At 26.1% G+C, this 19,271-nt stretch overlaps 1 protein-coding gene across 1 annotated transcript in view; it reads left to right on the forward strand.

Annotated features, from left to right (window-relative positions):
• Window positions 1-19,271, forward strand: part of LOC100204895 (mitogen-activated protein kinase 1) — a 28,774-nt gene that overhangs the window by 6,311 nt on the left and 3,192 nt on the right. The window contains exons 3-7 of the mRNA XM_065807478.1: window positions 368-423; window positions 502-691; window positions 12,965-13,169; window positions 14,923-15,002; window positions 17,479-17,557. Of these exons, the coding sequence (XP_065663550.1) occupies window positions 368-423; window positions 502-691; window positions 12,965-13,169; window positions 14,923-15,002; window positions 17,479-17,557 (610 nt within the window). The remainder of the gene's footprint in view (window positions 1-367; window positions 424-501; window positions 692-12,964; window positions 13,170-14,922; window positions 15,003-17,478; window positions 17,558-19,271) is intronic.

Below are 19,271 nucleotides of genomic sequence, written 5' to 3' on the forward strand. Positions count from 1 at the left end.
AACCATAATATTTAGGTAAAAAAAATTTCTCTTGAAAAAAAAACAATCTAAATAAGATTTATTGTCAACATTTTATTTTATTTAGTAGAACTACATTTTTTTGATTTTTTTTTAGACCTGCATACATTGATTTTTTTAGTGTTAATGGTATAATAAAATTTGTTAAATAGTAAATTTTGTACAATAAAATCAGTTCCAAATAAAAAATAGCGTGAATGAAAGAAAATATGACAAAAAACATTTTAAAAATATTATTGCAAAAAAATATTTAGTTTTTTATAAAAGTTACAATATTTTTTGTTGAAAAAAAATCTTTTTTTGATATTTATAATTTTTACTTTTTTTTATCTTATTATTTTTATTATAGATCATAAACATACAAGATATAAAACGCTCACCCACAATTGATGATATGAAAGATGTGTAAGTATTTTTTTATATTTAAAATAATTATAATTTTAATTTGTTAGTTATTTAGTTAATTCCTTTTTTATGTTGCAGATATATTGTACAGACCTTAATGGAAACTGATTTATACAAACTTTTAAAGACACAAAAACTGAGCAATGATCACATATGTTACTTTTTATATCAAATATTAAGAGGTTTGAAATATATACATTCAGCAAATGTTTTGCATCGAGATTTAAAACCAAGCAACTTACTGCTTAATACCACATGTGATCTTAAGGTATTTTATTGTTCATTTATTTAAAAAAAAAGCAAGAATGGTTCATTTTTGGAATTTAGATAGAATGTTCGTTTTGCCATTTTATTTGAATTGTTTTATTAGGAATAGGAATTGTTTTATAAGACTTAGGGGATAAAAAAGCATTCATTTTTCAATTTTTTTTGCAGTTTTTTTTAGAATTTAAATAAAAAGTTTGTTTTGCTTTTTTATTTTAATTGTTAAAAATTTTTAAAATTTTTCATTTTTTTGTTTTTATTTTAATTGTTTTGTTTACATTTTAAGTTTGTTGCAATTTAATTTTGTTTACAATTCAACTTGTTTCTCCGCACAGCGGCCTATTTTGTCAAAGTTCGTGTTTCGGAGTTATAGATTTGAGAGAGGGTTATAACCACAATTAAGTAGCCTCCTCGTCTGTAGTGGCCTTCTCAGCCTTGGGGAGGTGAATTAACAACAACAAAAAAACTTAATAGGTTTTTATTTAGAATTTAAATAAAGTTTTCTTTATGCTGTTTTTATTTTTTATGCTGTTTTTATTTGAATTATTTTATTGAGAATTATAATAAAACGTTGGATTTTCCGTTGTTGTTGTTGTTTTTTTGTATCGATTAAGTTAGTACTTAATTAAAATTTTCATTTTTATTTAAATTATTTTATTTAAAATTTAAATTTAATTTTCGTTTTTCTTTTGTGTTTTTAAATTAACTTGTTCAGAATTTATATAAATTGTTTGTCTTGTTGTTTTTATTTTTATTACTTCATTTAGAATTTGAATTAAATGTTCTTTTTCTATTTTATTTTAACTAATATATTTAGATTTAAAATAAAGCATTTGTTCTTCTAGGTTTTTTTTATTTACTATAAAGAATTTTTTTTATTTACTATAAATAAAACATTTGTTTTTTTGTTTTTGTTTTAATTTTTTTATCTAGAATTAAAATAAAAATTAAGTTAAAAAAAATGTTCCTTTTTCCGTTTTTAATCTATTTGAAATAACAAATAAAATTACTTTTTAAAAGTCTGCAAAAAACTACCAACCTCAGATATTGTGTCTTTTCTACATTAGTTCTTAATTGTTTTTTTTTTAGCGTAGTATCTCACATATTGAAATATTATCTTAAAATATTCTCATTTGGCAGAGTTTAAAATAAGTTGCTGTTATAATTTACAGCTTAAGTTATAATTTAAAGTTTAAGTTGCAGTTAGTAATAAGCAAGTTATGATTATTTTTACTTAAAAAAGTAAAAGTAAAATAGTAAAACAATATTTAAACCACTTTAATTTATTAGAGAAAACTATTTAATATGTTCATGCTTACGATAAAACACAAGTTATTGGGAGTATTGAATTGTTATTTTAAAAAGCTATAAGACAACAGTAAAAAAAAAGCTGCAATGTTGTTTGACAATATAAAGAGCTTGTGTTAATGTTAAACAACTTATTGGCATTCTTTTATTTCTGTTTTATACAGATAAGTTTTTATAACATTAAAAACATAAAACGCGTCTAAAATAAAATGGAGTAAATAAATAGAATTATAATATTAAATTGAATTATTAAATTAAAACATTATTGTTATAAAATTATTAAATTAAAACATTATTGTTATAAAATTATTAAATTAAAACATTGTTATAAAAATTTAAACTTCATGTTTGCACAAAAACATATATCTATAGACCAAATGGATACGATCAAAGCAAAAAAAAAACAATAGATAAATGTGTTTTTTATTATTTATTGCTTCTTGATCTATTACTATTAAAAATTTAAGCATAGTAAATGTACTATTAAAAATTCAATTAAATAAATTTTTCATTCAAATGGTTTTTAAGTTGATGTTTCAATTTTTTCGTTCCACTTTTTTTGTAATAAAAAAAGAGAGAAAAATTTGATTCAATAAGTCAAATTATACTTTTTTCATAAATTTTTGGTTTAATAAGTTTAAATTATATTTTAAAAAAAAGAGGAAAAAAATTTGGTTTAATTAATCGAATTATATATTTTGTTAAGTTTTAGTATATGCTTAAATTACTTTTTTGAAAAAAAAATTGTTTGAACTAAAGTAAAATAATTTTTTTTTTTTGTTTTTTGTTTGATATAATCACTAGTTTAATTTTTGCAATAGAATGTTTCTAAACATTCTAAAAGTCTACTTTTAGAATGTTTCTACTTTTAAAACTATTTTCAAGAAACAAAAAAAACAAAAAAAAATCACTATTCAAAATGTGATTACAATTTAAATAAAACTTTCTTTCCAACTTGCACTATGTTTGAAATCTGATATTGTTACTGTAGCTAGATATAAGTTTAACTTTGAGGAATGATCCTTGCTATGCAACTGGGTTGATACCCAGTTATATATGCATAGCGAGGATCATTCCGGATGCTGCTGCAATTAAATTTTTAATTATTGAGCATTAAAATTGTAAATTTTTCTAATTTTCTTTTAATTTCAAATTTTAATTACAATACTACTTGAATGAGAGAACTAAAATTCTTTTGTTGAGAATTCTTGTGAGAGACTAAAATTCTTTTGTTCAAATAGATTTCTTTTTAAAAAAATTTCCAAAAACAACTATCATATAGAAAATGTTTAATCTTGATATCGCTTTAAAATTTGTATGGCTAACTTTTGCGAGTCGTGAGTATATTAAGTAAATTTAATAGTTGAGTGACTCTAGGTTACTGTAGTAACCTAACTGGTTGTTTTGATTTAGTTTTTAGGTAAATTTATTGTGATGTACTTAATCCGTTCAGTAAATGAAACTACAGTTGACTCTTGATATCTTGAGCTCTCAGGGTACCGGAAAAAAAGTATGAGATATCAAGAGGATTTTGGCTTAAACAAGTGCGCAAGGGACCGGAAATAAAGTTCGAGATACACAAAAGTTTGAGATATCAAGAGTCAACTGTAAATATATTTAGTTTATTAATCAAACTAAATATATTTACGATCTTTTGCTTTATTGCGCAAAGATTTTCATTCAATATAAAGCGCTTTCAAATTTAAATTACTTTAAATCTTTGTGGAAACAAAGATTTAAAGTAATTTAAATTTTCAAGTTTATAAACTTTAAAACAATAATGTTTTAAAGTTTATAAACTTGAAAATATTATTGGCTTCCACACAAAGATTTAAAGTAATTTAAATTTGAAAGCGCTTTATGTTGAATGAAAATCTCCATCTTGCTATTAGATAAGCTCAATGCATTGTAAAAGTTCTTTGACCGGTTCTAACTCTCAAGCATTAGTCTCTGTGTTAATATTATAAAATTTTCTTCATTTCTATAAACAATGGTTGCTGCTCAAGCAAGCTATAATCCCTTGTTCCATCACCAAAACTTATCCTCACTTAACTAATCATTCATCTTAGTTCCATTTATTTACTGTAATTTCATAACTGTTCTTTCATACTTAAATCAAACTTTTATTCGTTATTTATTTCATTATTTTTTTCTTCTTACAAATACAATGTCTTTAGATACAAGAATAGTATTACGTTTAAATTTTTTATTGAATGTTTTGTTTTCAAAGTTTTAATATTCTGCAATATTGTTATATTCTGCAATATTGTTATATTCTGCAATATTGTTATATTCTGCAATATTGTTATATTCTGCAATATTGTTATATTCTGCAATATTGTTATATTCTGCAATATTGTTATATTCTGCAATATTGTTATATTCTGCAATATTGTTATATTCTGCAATATTGTTATATTCTGCAATATTGTTATATTCTGTAATATTGTTATATTCTTCAATATTGTTATATTCTGCAATATTGTTATATTCTGCAATATTGTTATATTCTGCAATATTGTTATATTCTGCAATATTGTTCGTGTTTTTTAAAGCTGTGTGTATAAAACTTTTTTTAAAGAGAAAACAAATGTTGTGTTCATATAAAAGAAAATATTAAAAAGTTTTCAGCTAAATTAACTAAACTTTTGAAGCGACTCCCAACAAATGTTGTGTTCATATAAAAGTAAATATTAAATTAAAACTTCAACTAAACTTGGTGTTTTAGTTGAAGCTTGCTTTCTCTATTTTTTAGCTGCATAATTTCACATATTTACGAAGTTTATATTTTATAGTTTTCAAAGTGTTAAAAATTGCAAAGATTATGGATGAAAGTTGAAAAAAACTCTATCATTAATGCTCAAATAATCAACTCTAATAATTATTGAGTTAATTTTAAAGTTGAAACTGTTTATTTCAAAAAATGTCAATTCTGTAAGTTTTTTACCTTTAAATGTTAAGAGACATGGAGACACCGATATATTTAGGAGTTGGAGTGGAGTTACATTCTTAGTTATCAAAAATACTAATGCAAAATATAATGAACTTACCTTTTTATCCGCATTCAAATTAAAAAAAATTGGAAAAATTAAAACTAAATCAACTTTAAATATAATTATAAATATTTACTTATGAAAAAACTTACCAATTTTTATCCCTTATAAATTCTGTTCTTTGTCCAAATTAATTATTAAAACATCATTTTGAAGAAAAAAAACTTGTAGCAATAAATGGTCTAGATAAATTTAAAAAAATACATATTGCTTAGACAAAAAATAAAAAAGATTCATTTTTAATTTTATTACAAATATTTTTTGGAATTTAGTAAAAAATATTCAAATCAATATGATTTGCTGTTTGTAAGTGAAAAAAATACTTGATAACTTAAAAAAAGTTCAACATTGACATCATTTACTCAAATTTAACATGGTTGAAATGAATTATTAAGTCTGTAAATTGCATTGTATATTATTAAGACGGCAAGATACAAAGTAAAATGATTTTTCTTTTTATTTATTTTCTTTAATAAAAATATTTGGTTTCATAAATTATTTACTTTAAAATACTATTAGAGTTATAAAATAATATTTTTTATAAATTTGGTTATAATTTTAATAATTTCAACTTGTTTCTATGCGCAGCGGCCTTGTTCGTCTAGGTTCGTTTTTTGGAAATATAGAGTTGAGAGAGGGTTATAATCACAATTAAGTAGCCTCCTCATCTGAAGTGGACTTTACAGCCTTGAGGAGGTGAATTAAAAAAAAAAATTATAAAGTATTTATTAAATATCAGCAATAATTATGCAATGTAACAAATTTTTGTTTTGTCCTGCCGTTGAATATGTGTTTTTTGTCCTTCGTTGAATATGTTTTTTGTCCTTCCATTAAATACATGTTTTTCTTCTTGCATTGAAAATATGTTTTTTGTTCTTCGATCAAATATGTGCTTATCTTTTCCCATATTTGTCGAAAATATATGGATAATAGTTGTTGTGACCAATACAATGATTTTTTGAAATTTGTGCGTTTTTGATAAAGCTCTCCATTCCTATTGCATACTTATACAATTTCAAGTATTTGAATAGTACCCAGAATATCTTCTAGATAATACTGCCAAGAAATACTTGAGCATGTAATATACTGGTAATACCTACAAGAAATACTTGAGCATGCCTGTTAGGTATCAGGATAAGTCTTGGGCACTACATTTTACATATGAATATTGCAAGAGAACTCTTGAAAATAAGTTGGTTAGTTGCTACTTGCTTAGATGTGGTTTATTTTATAGAACTTTAATGATTTAAATATATGTTGTAATTGACAAAGTTTCTATATACTTATATATTGGTGTACTAAAGGAAAATATGTTTAATATTATATTCTGATATATAATGTTAATATATAACATGTTTTCTGATATTCAGGCTTAATCAGTGGAATTTGTTGAATGAAAATGTATGAGTCACAAAAAAGAGAACATGTCATTAAGCATTTTCCAACTTCTTCAGTCAGAAAGACTGCAACAATATAGCCAGTCTTTTTAAGGCTGTTGTTGTTGTTGTGTGTAACCCAAGTAAATGGTGTTTATTATAGAGAATTCATCCCAGAGCCTTAAAACTATGTTGCTTTACAACATGAAATAACTGTGTCAATTTTGATGACTCACTAAACATCTCAAAGAAGGCTGCATCAGTGTCAAGATATTGTTGAGTGCTTTGAGGGTATGAATGGGAGGTCATCTAAGATTTCAAAATGGTGTCATTTCTAATGGACCTTCTTGACAGTTTTGCAAAATTTGTTTATTTCTGAGACAGCGATGACACAGGCTACTGATAGGACTTCACTTATCACTGTCACTGATAGAACCTAACTTATCACTGTCACTGATAGAACCTCAGAAAGTGCATATGATACCACTTTACATCAAGCTAGGACCTTATCAAGCAACTTATCACTGCTCTTGGCAAGTTAGCACCTTTTAATTACTTCCAAGATCTTTTTCTAAAGCTCTCTGAGGTTAAGGTTAGATTTGGTAAATCAAGATCACAAAATTTGACAAGTTTTCCTAGCTCCTGAACAGGATAGGGTGTAAATAGTTTTGTTGCAGTTGTTTATGGCTATAACTACTATGTGGGTTTAGTTAAGATTCTCATAAAGAAATATGCCAAAATGGGATGCAGAATGTCACACAAAGTCTTCAATGCTTCAATAAGTTCAAGAAGAACTTAATTCGGAGGAGCTTACTTGGAAGCTTTTTATGAGGTGCTTTAATAAAAGACAAGTGCTTCTATTAAAATTTCGACTTTAAATGTCATTATCAAAGAGAGTATAATAAATACAGTGAATTTAATTCTCTAGAAAATCTACTCTTTTGTAAAGTTTTTGAGTCACTTTTTTTGTCTTTTTTTCCAGTCTTTAATAGTCTGGAAATATAAAATTAATATTGCTCTAAATATTAAATATGATAATTATAAAAAGCTAGGTTGTTCAAAACTATAACATCACAAACTGAATAAAAAATGTGGTTTCAAGCCCAATTGAAAAATAAAGATCTTAAGCTGAGATAAACATTTAATGTTCTGTGTTATTTTGTAGATATGTATGTCTTACTGTAAAAGTAAGATATACATGTCTATGAAAAATGATGTCATGAAAAAAATTTCTAGAGAATTTAAACTTTGCATCTAGTGATTACAGCTTTACACCATATCTACTCATTCATCCATTCATTAATGTGTCATTGACGTTGCAACATAATTTTGATGAGTTAGTATGCAATTGAAAAAAAAAACCAATTAATATGGTACAAGACAAAAAAAAATTCTGCTGTTGCCTACTCTCCTAATAGTGTAGTCAAAATAGAATGAAAATGGAGTCAACCTGGACAAAATTTGTAAAAAGCAGTGTTTGGTATCATTAGAAGCGTAATTTTATGTACTTTAAGCAGGAAAAAGTCCACTGAATAACTATTTGGGGAAAAAAAGATATGGCTATTTTACTTAGGGTCACTATTTTACATTTTTGACAATATTATAATTTAATGGAATTCCTAATTATGCTGAGTTTGATTATTATTGTTTATTTATATAAATAAAATGTAAGTTTGCATAATTTGTTTTTTAATTCTTATCAATATATAAAATGAATTTTATTTATTTAATACAAAGGATCTGGTACCAAGTTTAACAATCAATATAACAACTTTTTGTTATATTGCTTTAGGCCTTTCTTTTTCTATTTAATGCCTAATATATGAAAATATGCCAAAAATAAAATGTCAAACTTTAAATTTTTTGTACAAAAACATTGAGCATTAATCATTTACTGACACATTAGTATTAATGCGCAAAATATTTCTTTAGAAATAGGCATTTTATATTATTTAAAATTACGAAAAAATGGATGACAATATTTGCATTATCTGTAAAGAAACAACCAATGCTACACTTGTTACTGTGAGAGAAAAAGGAACAAAAACTATATTTGAATTTTCAAAGCTTAGAACTGACTCCCAACTAACCAACTTTTTGAACAGAAAAACCAGCATCAAGGTTCATTCTGTTTGCAGAAAAGATTATACAAACAAGCAAAGGTTGTCAACCACAGAAAATCCTCTAAAGAAGAAATGTAAGCTACGCTCAGAAGTAAGTTTTAATTGAAATGTCATTTCGCTTAATATACTAAAAAGTATAAAAATATATAAAAATTATATATAATATAAATGTACATGGCAAATGGTAAAAGAGTAAAAAAGACTTTTTGAATGAATTCTCGGTAGTGTTAATAAAAATAATATTTTTTTAGGAAAAAATTTTTTGGAAAAAAAACTTTTTCCAAAAAAAATATTAGTTTCTTTTGTGGAAAACTAGCTATTGTGGATCCTAAACATCTAGATTGTGCCAATATAATCCATGTAGAAACAATATGTTGCAAAGAAAATCTTCTTAAAATGTGTGAAAAGAGAAATGATGATTGGTCATCTAGTGTTGGCCACCGTTTGAATGGATGCATTGATTTGGTTGCCAGTGAGGCTGTGTATCATTCTAAATGCTATCAACTATTTTCAATGAATAGACTGTATGTTTAATGAAATGAAAATTTTTAATTTTGAACTTGGTATAATATAATAAATTATAATATAACTTATTTATTGTTTGTTTCTCTGATTAAATTTTCTTAGATCAAATTCATCTGTTTCAAAACCTGGTCGTAGTGAGGATAGTAAAATGTCACAAAATTTTGATAAACTTTGCATGTATTTTAAAGATGCAATGGCCCCTATGACAACGTGTGATATGCATACAAAAATTATTGAACTAGCAGGATCGGATGACAAAGTTTATTCAATGAAACAAATGAAAAGAAAGTCAGAGCTTCGATATTGTGATGATATTGTATTCGTAAAAAGCGACAGAAAACCAAACCTCATTTGTTTTAAAGATACTGCGAATTTTATAATTCAGAAGTCCATAAAAGAAATGGCACAAGACAACATAAGTGAATGTGAAAGAATTATTAAAACAGCTGCAAAGCTGATAAAAGTAGAAATAAATGCTCAAAACTTTAATACCAAAGAGTACCCTTCCAACTTAAATATTGAAAGTCACAATAGCTTAACTCCTCTTCTTCGTCTCTTTTTATGAGAGTTTTGATAAAAGACGAACTAAAGCAATCCTCAATAGGTCAAGCAGTTATAAAAGCTGTAAGGCCAAGATCATATATACCACAATTGCTGTTTGGATTAGGTGTAGAAGCAGATCATATGTTTGGCTCTAAATGGTTAATAAATCAGCTATTCAAACTAGGATTTTCCATTAGTCCGTCCGAGGTAACTCGATACAAGCATACAGTTGTTAGAAGTGAAGAGAAAGCTATTGAAGCGTCACTTAAAGGATCTTTTACCCAATGGGTAGCTGACAATGTTGACCACAACATCTGCACTATTGATGGTAAAGATACATTGCATGGCATGGGGATTATTGCAGTTGGTACAAAAGATCTAAATCAACCATTAAATATACCAATTCGAATTAAAAGAGTAATGTCTCGAATAACAGAAATGCACTCCCAGAATAAGATCCCAATTCTTTCTTATGATACTCCAGAAGTGTCTTGTTTGTCTAAAATCATTTTCAAGCCTATTTCTCAACTTCAGTCACCTTCAACCATACTTTTATTTTCTGGAATTGATCTTCTGTGGCATTTATTAAATACATTTCGTTCAGTTAAAAATAGACCACAATGGAATGGTTTTATGCAAAAACATCAAAAAAATGAAAATCATCCACCAAAAAGTGACATCTTTATGCTCCCTATAATCAATATTAATCCATCAGACGAAAACTGTATTTATTCTACTTTGATGTTTGTAAAAAATCAGGCTAAGGCTTTAGGTGTTCCACCAAGTGTAACATTTGACCAACCTTTATGGATAAAGGCATTTGAAATTGCAAATTCCCAAGATCTTGGTATAGTTGTTTGTTTAGGGAATTTTGATACTTTAATGAGTTTTCTTGGATCAATTGGGACAATCATGGAAGGTTCAGGATTTGAAAGACTGTTAGAACCAATATATGCAAAGAATTCAATATGCCATATAATTTTTGGGAAAGCAGTAGCACGAGCACTTCGTGCACACTTTTTAGTTGAGTCGGCCCTGACTACACTTCTTCTAGAAAGTTTAGAAGCAACATATGATCAATCTGCTCTAGAAGGAATCTATCAAGACTTAGTTAACCAAATTATAAAAGTAGATGATGTCAACAAATCTTCAATTATTGAAGTAGTACAAAAACAACTGGAAAACAAAAAATATATTTAGAAAAAGATCACAAAGTCATAATAGAACATCTTCGTCGGTATAACCCATTTAATTGCCAAGACCCAACTGCGATGCATTTTTACGGGATTAACTGCCGCTGAAAGTGATGGTATAAACTGTGATGATGCCGAAAAGATAGGATTAAAGATTCAAATGGCTCTTGACAATGTTGTTGTTAACAAAGCTGTTGTAAAACGCTCTGAAAAAGCTAAAAGTCTTATAACGTTACACCCTGGAATTAAAGTTAATAATGAAACAATTCATGCGAACCCAACTGTTCTCTTTCAAAGACTTACCATGTTAGCTGAACGATCAGAAGACATTACAAGTTGCTTTGAGTATGAGTTAACACCTGAACCAACATCATCAAACAGAAGTTAACTGCAAGCTGATTTTTTATCAAACAAAAACAAAACTAATTTAATTAGCTCCTTATCAAGTGCTTTGATATTACATGGTCATGATTGCTCTAGATGCTCTAGATGTGATTGCACTAGAAGATGACGCTGATAAAACTATAGTTTTGAAAAGTCTTGAAAATGCAAGCCAAGGAAATCATACTACCGTTGTTGCTGATAATACAGACATACTTGTTTAACTTTTAAACATGTGGCAGCCATCAATGAGCGATATTTTCATACGCCATGAAGCTCGTAAAGGCATCAAAAAAGACATGAAATTGATCAGTGTGCAAGAAATCTCACTATTGCCAACTCATGTAAGAAGCAATCTACTATTTATTCATGCTTAGGGCGGATGTGATACTTCATCTTCATGTTTTAGGCAAGGCAAAACTGCTTCCATGAAGCTAGTAGAACAAAACAGCATTTTAATTAAAAAGGTTTGTCTGGTATTCAACGAGCCTTTTGCAACACAAGAACAAGTTTCATCTGCTGGAATAAAATTTGTTATAAAAGCTTATGGTAATGTAGAGCATTTAAAAGATTAATTATGATAAAAAAAGATTCACTTAAAAATAAAACTATTTTTATATTTTTTTGAAATCAAAACTTAGGTGGAAACAACGAAAAAGAAAGCCTTACATTGATGAGAAAATATAAGTATATGCAAATGACAACATCATCCTTTAAAGATATTCAACCTGAAAGACTTCCACCTACAGAAGATGCTATAAGATATCATTATTTAAGAGTGCACTTGCAGATTTTGCAATGGTTAGATATTGAACTTGAACCAACTGAGTGGGGATGGAGAAATCAAAGCAATATCTTGGTCCCAATAATGACAGATAAGGTAAAGAGAAATAAAAGTTGATTGAGTAACTTATGTTATGTTATATGTTATTCGATATGTAAAATAAGTTCAAAAATTTTATTTCACTTCAGGCTGCAGCACCAGAGCACATTCTTAGCATTATCCGATGTAACTGTATTATTACAACAAAGAAATCTTGCAACAACGCTTGTCCTTGTAAATGTCATGGTATTAGGTGCATGAGTGCTTGCATACAGTGTCATGGAATAGATTGTCACAATTCAATGTCTTTGTTTGATAACAACGATCAGGGAGACAACCTCTAAAAAAAAATATTTTTCTACATTTTATTTTTCTACATTTTAGTGTTTTTTTAATGAAAGTGTGAAAAAATGGCGTTATTACACAAAAAGTTATTGCAACAAAAAATAGTGTAAATAATTTTGTCCAAGAGGTTATTTGGTGGACTATTTCCTGCAAAATGTACATAAAATTGCGGTTGTAACGGTACCAAAACTGCTTTTTACAAATTTTGTCCAGGTTGACCCTCAAGTTGACTACACTATAATTCCTAAGCTTTTTGGAGAGCAGTACAAAATGTGGCAATAGAGAACTATTAAACTACCAAATTATTTTACTAAAATACCTCCTCTAAGTTTTCAATTATACACTTGTAAAGTATTGATACTAATTCTTTGACCAAAAAGTTTATTTTTTTTACATGCAAAAAAATTTTCAGATCAAACCAAATAATCTATAAGTGATAAACTCGAGATAAACTGTTAGCTAGAAGTTTTCAGTTTAAATTAGTTAAAATTTAAAAATCAGTAATATTTTTCATTTATGGTGTAAAATAGGTTTAAATAATTTTGTTTAATAAATAAAGATAAAATAAAAATTTTATTTTATTAAATTTTTAAAAATTTTTTTTTAGATTTGTGATTTTGGATTGGCGCGTGTTGCAGATCCTGAACATGACCACACTGGCATGCTTACTGAATATGTTGCAACAAGATGGTATAGAGCACCTGAAATTATGTTGAATTCCAAAGGTTATACAAAATCCATAGACATATGGAGTGTTGGGTGCATTCTTGCTGAGATGTTATCCAATAGGCCACTATTTCCTGGAAAACATTGTATCTTTTTTAAAGTTAAATTACAATATTACATTAAATTTTTTTTTTAATATTAAAATTATAATTAATTAGTTGTATTTGGTATTATACCGTTTAGAAGACTGTATAATACCAAATTCAGAGTGAGAGTTAGAAAAAAAACTTGTAAAATAAATGTTTAGAAAAAAATTAATAAAAAATTATTGATGGTGCTTAATGATAAGTAATAATGAGAATTAAATTGCTTGACGATGTTTTAGGTTTGTTTTAGGTTTATAAAACCAAGATTTTAGAAAGAATTATTGGTGACAAAATATAAGTAGTGTATTTATCAATAACATGCAGTTTGATTTTAGCACAGGGAATGGAATAATGTTTGCAGTATTTATTGGAAGGCAAGTCAAAGAAAGATTTAAAAAAAAAAAAATTTCTGTATGTGGCATATGTAGATGCTGAAAAACCTTTATCAGAGTACCAAGAGAAATAGTGTGGCTGGCTTTTGAGGTTTTCAGGTGATTGAAGAATGGCTAGTAACAGTTATTATGACTTTATGACAATTTTTGTATATCACAAATCTGCTGTTGTGATAACACAACGTATGCATCAAGGTCAAGTGTATAGTCCTTTGCTTTATTGTTTTAGAAACTCTATAGAGAGTTTTTTATTGGTTTACTAAATATATTATGCAGATGATTTATGCTTGGTTGATTGCAGAGACAAAAGAAGAATTAATGCTAAAATTTTAGTAAGAAAAATGAAGTGAAAACTAAAGATTAAACATAAACAATTAAAAAAGTTATGGATTGTAAAGTAAAGACTAGGCAATTAGAAAATTTTGGAAATCAGCCATGTGGAGTGTGTAGGAAAGAACTTCTAATTTAATTCTTTTGTTTGTACAATTATTATAAGATGTAGTGATAGAATGCTCTTATTTGGTTTTAAATGTAATATACTTTTATATACTTTTTTTTATAATATATTTTTGTAACACAGAAAAGCCATAAAGAGAAAAGTAAATTTTGTTCTCTTGGAAATATGAGTTACCTGGTGGATCTGAAGAGGCATCAAGGGCAGGAGTTTAGTGTACCTGGGCCAATGTCAGAGGATTGTATCTACTTCTAATAGCAAGAGGTGAATCATTTAGCATTATATCAAAGTTTAACACCGCATGCTATCGAGAGTTTTGATGTATGGTTGTAAAACATAGGCAGTGAAGGTTGATGGCATCATTGAAAAAACAAAGTAGATAAAAATCAGATAGATGTATGTGATTTTAAAAATTAAGGAAAGATTCTTGGACAAAGATTGGATATAGTGAATGGATCTATTTTACAGTCAGTATCATGTAGAGAGTTAGTATCATGTTAAGAGTTAGTTTAAGAAAAATAAGTAGAGGTAGAAGTAACCTGACGTAAAAAATGACAATGAATGACATGAAAAATAAGTTGAGGTAGAAGTAACCTGGCGTAAAAAATGACAATGAATGACATGAAAAATAAGTTGAGGTAGAAGTAACCTGACGTAAAAAATGACAATGAATGACATGAAAAATAAGTTGAGGTAGAAGTAACCTGACGTAAAAAATAACAATAAATGACATGAAAAAGCTTTAGTACTGAAAAAAATTCTCGAGTCACAAAGTAAACTAGGCATTGACTTTGCAGTTCAACTGTCAATGAGCTATATTATAAATTTAAAAAAAGATTGTACAATATAGATGAATATGTTAATTATGTTAAATATGTTAGTTATCTTAATGCTTAACATTACAAAGATTTGGATCAATTGAACCTTATTTTAAATGTTCTTGGCTCTCCTGATAAAGAATCATTGGAATTTATAAGAAATTTAAAGGTAGTATGTAATTTGGATTTTGAAGTACTTTTTTTACTATTTCACTTTCTTGTTTTATTATTTTGAAATTTTATTTGATTCAAAATTATGTGCTTTCTATATATATTTCTATAATAAAGTTCTTAGAATTACTGTTTGTGGTAAAAAAACAATACTTGAGTACTCTATGACATCTAGCAACACAAAATTAGGTACAGATTGTCAAAATGCATTAATTTAATCAAGGAAACTAATTAAATTTATTATTTTTTTAAAACCACAAAAACCCAAATTAGAAGACTAGAATGTTTTTAAAAACATTCTGAATGTTTCTATTTATTTAATTTTTTCTTTCTGTAAAACAAGCGTGGAGTGTTGCTACATCGACTATCTTATAGCCTGCTGCTACATCGACTGAAGGATTAGTTGGGGCAGGCAGTCTATCAAATAAGTAAAAAAAAAAATTCTGGTTTTTAAAACATTTAAAAAAAAAAAGAAGCTTAATCTTGATATTTTATTGGGAAATTTAAAAATAAACAAGCAAAAGAATATATATATATATATATATATATATATATATATATATATATATATATATATATATATATATATATATATATATATATATATATATATATAAATATATATAATAACTGACCTTATTCTAATAAATCATCAATACAAACTAGCAAGTTGAGATAACACTTGTAATTATTAATATTGTTTGTAATACATTTGTAATTAATAATATTTGTAATTATTAATATTGTAATTATTAATTATTGTATTTGTGATTTGTAATTATTAATATTGTTTCTAATACTTCAAAATAAACAAATGGTAACAATACCGCAAGCAAATACGATTAGTATTTTGTTTGAAGAACATAGCGTAACACAAAATTAAAAAATCAAAGATTTTAATTTTTCTATTACTATATAATGATATATATTTTATTGTATAATAATATAAATTTTTTTAAATTATATATAATTTTTTTTCTAAAATAAATATTGAAAATCTTCAAAAATAAGAAATTCTTTTTATAGATAGTTTATGCTTTTGTTTAATTCCGTGTTTTAACTTTTTTGACCATTTTTGCAAAAACTCACAACAGCAAAAATGCCGCTCTAAAAATGGTGCCGTTATTAACATAATTTAAACATAAAAGTTTTTATAATGTAGTTTCATTTAGCAGTTACTAAATTTTTTTTCGAAAATACTATTTTATTATTTTTTCATTTCAAAAATAAAACAAAATTAAAATAATGAAAATAAAAAAACTTAAAGCTATGGAATCTTTATAATTTATTTTAAACTTACCTAAAATTAATAGTAATAAAAATGTGTCGTAAGTAAGTAAATTGTTAAGGTGTAATATCAAATTGTATTTGAAAATAGTTGCGGTACTCCCACACCTCAATTAAAATAAACTTGTTAAATAATATGGTTTTACGCTATTTTTTAAAATTTTATTTGTGTATTTATAGTTCATAATTCAAAGTTTGCATAAAACAAATCTTCTTTAAATGTACTTTTTGCACAGCCATCATCCTTTTTTAAATCTGTCTGAGGACAGGATATTACGGGGTGGTTTGTTTATTAACATACACTAATATAAACTGCATAAAAATAAATAACTTCATTTATTATAAAACAAGTTTATATCTGTTTCAAAACGTTACAAAAATGCAAAACATGAGTTCGATACTTATTTATATAAAACTTAATTTAAAATTTAACACTAAAACATTTTTTTAAATGAATTAAAACGCAATACAATTACTATATAGTAATTGTATTGCGTTTTAATTCATTTAAAAAATATTTTTTGATTAAATTTGAAATTAGGTTAATTTAAGTCCAACAATAACATGGGTCTGCGGACATTTTTAAATTTATTTCTTCAACATTACGATCGTTAAAAACCGGAAATAAGTTCATAAACTTTCTTATGAAAAAAAAAATCATAACACATCTTCAAATATCTACTTTGTTTTCAGAGCAATATTATTATTATGCAAAATACTAATATAATTGCGCTCAAAGTTGAAGGCTTAAAATCAAAGTATTAATAAAATTTAATTTGTGCAAACATAAATATTGTAAATGATTGTGGAATTTCTTTAAAATGTAGAAAAAATTAAAATTTGCCAAAAGGCCCATATTTAGATGAAAAAGTGAAAAGCCCATGTGGGAATCCCGCATAACCTCTGGGGCCAACACACCTCTGTATGTATATATATATATATATATATATATATATATATATATATATATATATATATATATATATATATATATATATATATATATATATATATAATGAATTTTATATACACATATATACACACAGATATATATATATATATATATATATATATATATATATATATATATATATATATATATATATATATATATATATATATATATATACATGCATATTATTGCACTGTTTTTTTTAAACAGTTTTTGTGTTATTTTGTCACTACAGGCTAAAAGTTATTTGCAAGGTTTACCAATTAAAGAGAGAACACCATGGAAGACTTTGTTTCCTGAAGCAGACCCTAAAGGTTAGATATATTTATAATTGTGTTTGCAAGAGTTTTTAGCATTAAAAAATGTAACAAAAAAATTTCAATTAAAAATTGCTGTTTCTTCACTTCTAAATTTTCTATTTGACAACATCACCTGTAGCAACCTCAAAAAAAAAAAAGAAATTGTGTGTTTTTTAAAATTGTGAGTGTAAAATTAATTACTCAAAAAAGCCCCCTCTAGTTCTCTATCTTGTTTTTATTATACTGTACTTGATCATAAAGTTTATTGCTTGACATATTTTGATGAAAGCACTTTGCTTGCTCCTCTGAGTAAGCTCCCATGTTTTTAAACATTTCAAGATGAGCATCGAGGACTCTATTGTCATTTTCTTACTCCTTATTCACTAGATCACTTATTTGCCTTTGATGAATAATACTGTTGTCCTTTTTGGGCATATATAGTTGTTGTATTTGTAGCTGGTAACTACAAATACAATGAGTTTTTATTAGACTTGCTTTAGCTGCTAAAATTGATCCTCTATTTCATTGTTGTAAGGTTGTAATAGTTGCATCTCATTTTCTTTTTTACAAATTCATGGTTGCATTTGTAGAAAATTTGCATTTTAGTTGGCCCTTGCATTTTTGCCAGCCCTATGTCGAATACACCATGTGTAAGTATTAGTTGCTTTAGTGGGAAGTTGATGACTAATTTGAGAGATTGCAAACATTTTTTTTTTGGGACGAAAAAAGATTTTTCTATTTGGCTTTTTTTATATAAATATTGATTGATTAAATGCTATGAATATAATTTATTTTTGCACTGTTTCTTATTGCCTTGAGCTACAAAGCATTTAAGTAAGTGATATGGCTTAGATATAAACACTTAGATATTGAACTTGCGAACATAGTAAACCTGAGTTTCAAAACTCATTCAAAATAGTTGGAATGCAATTTGGAATAAAGATTGTTACATCCAGCAGATAAAAGAAAAATTATATAGTGCAAGAAAAAGATTTCATTATGGTGTTTAAATTGTTTTTATAAAACAGTTTATTTAAAATAGGTAAAAAAATAAAGAAAATTTTAACTTTGTTTTTCTAAAAAAGAGCATGTTTAAAGTTTAAAATGTGTTGAACTTATTGAGAGTTTTTATTAAAGTTGTTGAAGTATTTTTATGAACAAAGTTAAAGCATAAATTAATACCACACAGTTATAACTTATATGACAACTGTTTTGTTTGTAAAATTAAAATGTATATTTGGTCTATAATGTTGACCTAGAACAGAAACCAAATTAAAAAGTCTTGAGCAACCATTGAAAATAATTTTTGAAATCATGTGTAATTTTATTATAGAAAACATTTAGAGGATAATAAATAAACAATGTTTTATCTTTTTATAAAATTGTAAAGTTTACAATTTAGATGAGTGAAATTTACAGTTTTGGTAGAAACCTTTTTAGTAAAGCTTTAAGTACGGTAATAATTTTTAACCTAGTATATAAAGCGTGTACACGAAATAAATGTGAAAGTAGAAAAGCAACTAAAAAAAAATAAATTTTTATTTCGAACCAAGTAATAATTTTAACACAATAATATAAGAAGATCAAACATTAAAAAAATTTATTATTTCTGTGGGAATCAAATAAAAATTCAAGCTTTTGCTTTAGTGGTACCCATAAGCTTGCGCACAAAATAAAAATCAAAACTATTTGATGCTTTTTTAAATGATATTATAATATCTTTAATGTT

Source organism: Hydra vulgaris, chromosome 10 (assembly GCF_038396675.1).
Source record: "Hydra vulgaris chromosome 10, alternate assembly HydraT2T_AEP".
Classification (NCBI taxonomy): Eukaryota; Metazoa; Cnidaria; class Hydrozoa; order Anthoathecata; family Hydridae; genus Hydra; species Hydra vulgaris.